A 3,365-nucleotide genomic window follows, 5' to 3' on the forward strand; every position below is an offset into this window, starting at 1 on the left:
AATGAAAGATTAACTATCATGGAAATGACAGGATATTTAAAATGTGATGTGATGGGAATGTGGGTTAAACACAAAAATTAGTATTTGAGTGGTATTTTATTTTTAGATTTATTTTATCTTATGTGTGGGTTTTACTGTATGTGTGTCCGTGCCTGCAGTCATTATGGATGATTGTGAGCTATGTGGGTGCTGGGAATCACACTCAGGTCCTCTGCAAGAACAAGTGCTCTTAAGTGCTTAGTCATCTCTCCACTGCCCTTGAAAAGTTTCGTTTTGTTTTGTTGAAGGAATTTTGCTCTGTAGTTCTGACCGGCCTGGAACTAGCTTTGAAGGACAGGCTGCCCTCCAATTTAAGGCAACCCTATTGTCTCTATACCCTGAGAACTGGGATTACAGGCATCTGTCACGTTGCCTGTCCTGAGCATGTTACCTTGATTTATGGGGGCGAAACAGTGAAATTTCAGTGCAGGGTCTAAAGGACAGGGGAAATCTGAAGCCTCAGTAACTGGGGGAGAGTGAAAAGTGAGACTGAGACATAACATTGGAGATGCAGCAAGGCAAAGGTAATCCTGGGGAGCCAGATGCTCGTCGTCTCTGGTAACCAAGAAAAGGCAAATAAAAGAGGGGGAGAGGGTAAGTGAAAATTCCCATTGTGTCTGAGGTCAAGAAATTCTGGCAAGCGCTGGCAAATGGTCGCCAAAGTGGTTACTAGGGATCTGAGCCCGGCAGTGACGCGCGCCCCTCACGTGACCAGGAGCCTATGTCTGCCCAAGTCCCTCTCATCCCAGTCCTTTTTTGCCTGTCCAGACACCGTCTTTCTATTACCCTTTGGTCGAGAAGGAAAGCAGAAGTAAGTAAGTTCCCTGAATCCTCTAGATTTGGTGATTGTCAGAGGTGCCTTGTAACCAGTGGGATCGTACCTGCATGGCAGAATCCCGATCTTCCACTACGCTCCAGCCCCGCCCCCCCCGCCCACAATTTCGGTGCAGAAAATGGTGGTCTTGGGAGTGGGGTGGGGTACAAAGGGCGATGCTCTATGTGAGGTTGAGGAAGGTGAACCCCAAGGGAGCTGTCTTGGGGAGGTTAGCTGGTCCCCACAAAAAGGGGTGTGCGTCACCGGGTCTGTTTCTCCTCCCTCTATCCCCGCCCCCTTCCCTGTCTGGCGACTATCTGTACATTTGCTGGTGTCACCCGGGCGCCTCAAGGGCCGGAGGTTGGGGTAAGGGTGGGGTAAGGGTGGGCAGTGGGACAGGCTCGGGGTCTGAGACAGAACACGGAGGGGAACAGTCTGCGGACTTCACTGCTCCGCCCCGGTCTCTGCAGGAGAGGCCTTGTGGCAAGGCCTGCTGGGAAAAATGGTGGTCTTTCGGGAAGGAGGGGGCCGCTCCGCAGCTGCAGGCGGGAGAGCGCGGGAGCCTCTGAGTAAGCTAAGGTTTAAAGACACCCGCCTCAATCTGGGAAAGGCAGGGATTGAAACTCATAACCAGGGTGTTGATCCAGCCCGCCAAGTATTGTGACTCTCGTCTGCTTTTTCTTGTCTCCAGAGTAACTGCTTGAAGAAGAAAATTCTCAGTATGGAAAACTCATGCAAAGAAAATGAAGTACAACCACAGAGCACTCCAAAGACCGACAAAGAGCAGCCTCCGGTGGAGCAGTCTCCTGAAAATCAGTGTTCTGAGGAGGAGCAGTCCTCAGAGGATCTGTCCTCAGAGGAGCAGTCCTCAGAGGAGGAGTTCTTTCCTGAAGAGCTTCTGCCTGAGCTGCTGCCAGAGATGCTGCTGTCGGAAGATCGTCCTCCGCAGGAGTGCCTCTCACAGAAGAACCTGTTCGAGGACCGCCCTCCCATGGAGCAACCTCCCTGTGGGGTGGGCAAACACAAGCTAGAGGAGGGAAGTTTCAAAGAAAGGCTGGCCCGTTCCCGCCCTCAATTTAGAGGAGACATCCATGGCAGAAATTTAAGTAATGAAGAAATGATACAGGCAGCTGATGAGTTGGAAGAGATGAAGAGAGTACGAAATAAACTGATGATAATGCATTGGAAGGCAAAACGGAGCCGCCCTTACCCCATTTAATGTGTTCCACCTTTCTTTGTTTTGCTTGATAATAGCATTGCTACCTGGACTCATGTTCTTCCATGCCTCTTCCCTTCTTAGTTGTAATTTTTTGTGCAGTTTTATTTCAGGTGTTTGACTTGTAACTGGCACAGGATTGCTTTTATTATTTTTTCTTTAACCGTTTAAAATCTGAGTCCAATCCATTTGCATGTAAAAATATACATTATATATGTGAAGTGATAAAAGCAAAAGGTATATACATAGCATTCCCATTTTTGTAAAAGGAAAACACATTTATATATTAATATGCAAAGAAAAGCTAAAAAACTATATACTTAAAGGCTAACATTGGTTATCTGTGTGGTAAAGATAATAGGTGATTTTTATATTTTTTAAATTTTGCTTTATCTAAAGTCTCACTTTTCATGATGAATACATTTTATTTATGTTGCATAACAAACAATATAATAAAAATGTGAAGCAATTCTAAAAAACAAAACTTCGTAATTAGCTTATAAAGACAATGTGATCCTTAATAAATATTTATCAGAACTTAAAAGTTAATCCTATGTTTCTTTTGAATCTCTTCTCTAAGATTTATTTTATTTTATGTGTATGGGTGTTTTGCCTACATGTAGGTACACTGGGTATAGGCCTGGAACTGGAGTTATGGATGGTTGTAAACTACCATGTGGGTGCTGGGATTTGAACCCAAGGCCTCTGGAAGAGCAACAAACACTCTTAACCACTGAGCCATCTCTCTAGCCCCTCTTCTGAATCTCTTAAGCAGAAATATAAATGAGATTTTTATTACCAGTAGGAAAAACATTTTCCAAGTTAAATAGTAGTAAGAAAAACCTTACAGAGCTGCTGTTAAACTAGATGAGAAAAAAATCCTTTGAGCTCTGGTTTGTTTGTTTGTTTGTTTGCTTGTTTGTTTTTTTGGTAGGTTCTCCCAACCTCAATAGGTTCCTTTGAAACAGGAAATTAACAGCTAAAGAAATTACTCTTGTGCTCACCCAAAATTTCTGTGAGATTCCAAATGAGTGCCACATTCTGTTCATGGTCTGCTGTACTTGCATGCATTGCCATAGCTACCAGGCACGGCTGCCCCTTCCAGGTCCTGATGTTTCCAATGGACCCTGCTCTGCTAATATCCCCATGGTGTAATACCTGTTTTGCAATCACTAGTGAGCCACAACTGTAGTGTGTCTCCTCTAGATCTTTAGAGAATGTCCTTTTCTCCAGCTTTATTATTAAACATACTCAAGTGTATATAGTCACAATGCTGTTAAGACTTGAATGTAATAA

General features: G+C 44.4%; 1 protein-coding gene across 3 annotated transcripts; it reads left to right on the forward strand.

Annotated features, from left to right (window-relative positions):
- Positions 1-744: 744 nt before the first annotated feature.
- Positions 745-2,618, forward strand: Tceal1 (transcription elongation factor A like 1). Of its 3 annotated transcripts, none has more exons than XM_028855754.1 (2): positions 745-854; positions 1,545-2,618. In XM_028855754.1, exon 2 carries the CDS (start codon positions 1,575-1,577, stop codon positions 2,070-2,072), a length of 498 nt encoding a protein of 165 aa, XP_028711587.1. In that variant the 5' UTR covers positions 745-854; positions 1,545-1,574; the 3' UTR covers positions 2,073-2,618. The 3 variants fall into 3 exon arrangements, with proteins under 3 accessions (XP_028711587.1, XP_028711584.1, XP_028711585.1); XM_028855751.2 differs by having other exon boundaries at positions 748-850; XM_028855752.2 differs by lacking the exon at positions 745-854 and adding an exon at positions 1,019-1,219.
- Positions 2,619-3,365: the final 747 nt, after the last annotated feature.

The sequence above is a fragment of the Peromyscus leucopus genome, chromosome X, assembly GCF_004664715.2.
Source record: "Peromyscus leucopus breed LL Stock chromosome X, UCI_PerLeu_2.1, whole genome shotgun sequence".
NCBI lineage: Eukaryota > Metazoa > Chordata > Mammalia > Rodentia > Cricetidae > Peromyscus > Peromyscus leucopus.

What these genes read in the sequence shown, in the direction of transcription:
- Tceal1 (XM_028855751.2), top strand. Translation starts at nt 761, where the DNA reads ATGTCTGCCCAAGTCCCTCTCATCCCAGTCCTTTTTTGCCTGTCCAGA. An exon ending in GGTCGAGAAGGAAAGCAGAA is followed by an intron (nt 851 to 1,544) that starts GTAAGTAAGTTC and finishes TCTTGTCTCCAG; the next exon opens with AGTAACTGCTTGAAGAAGAA.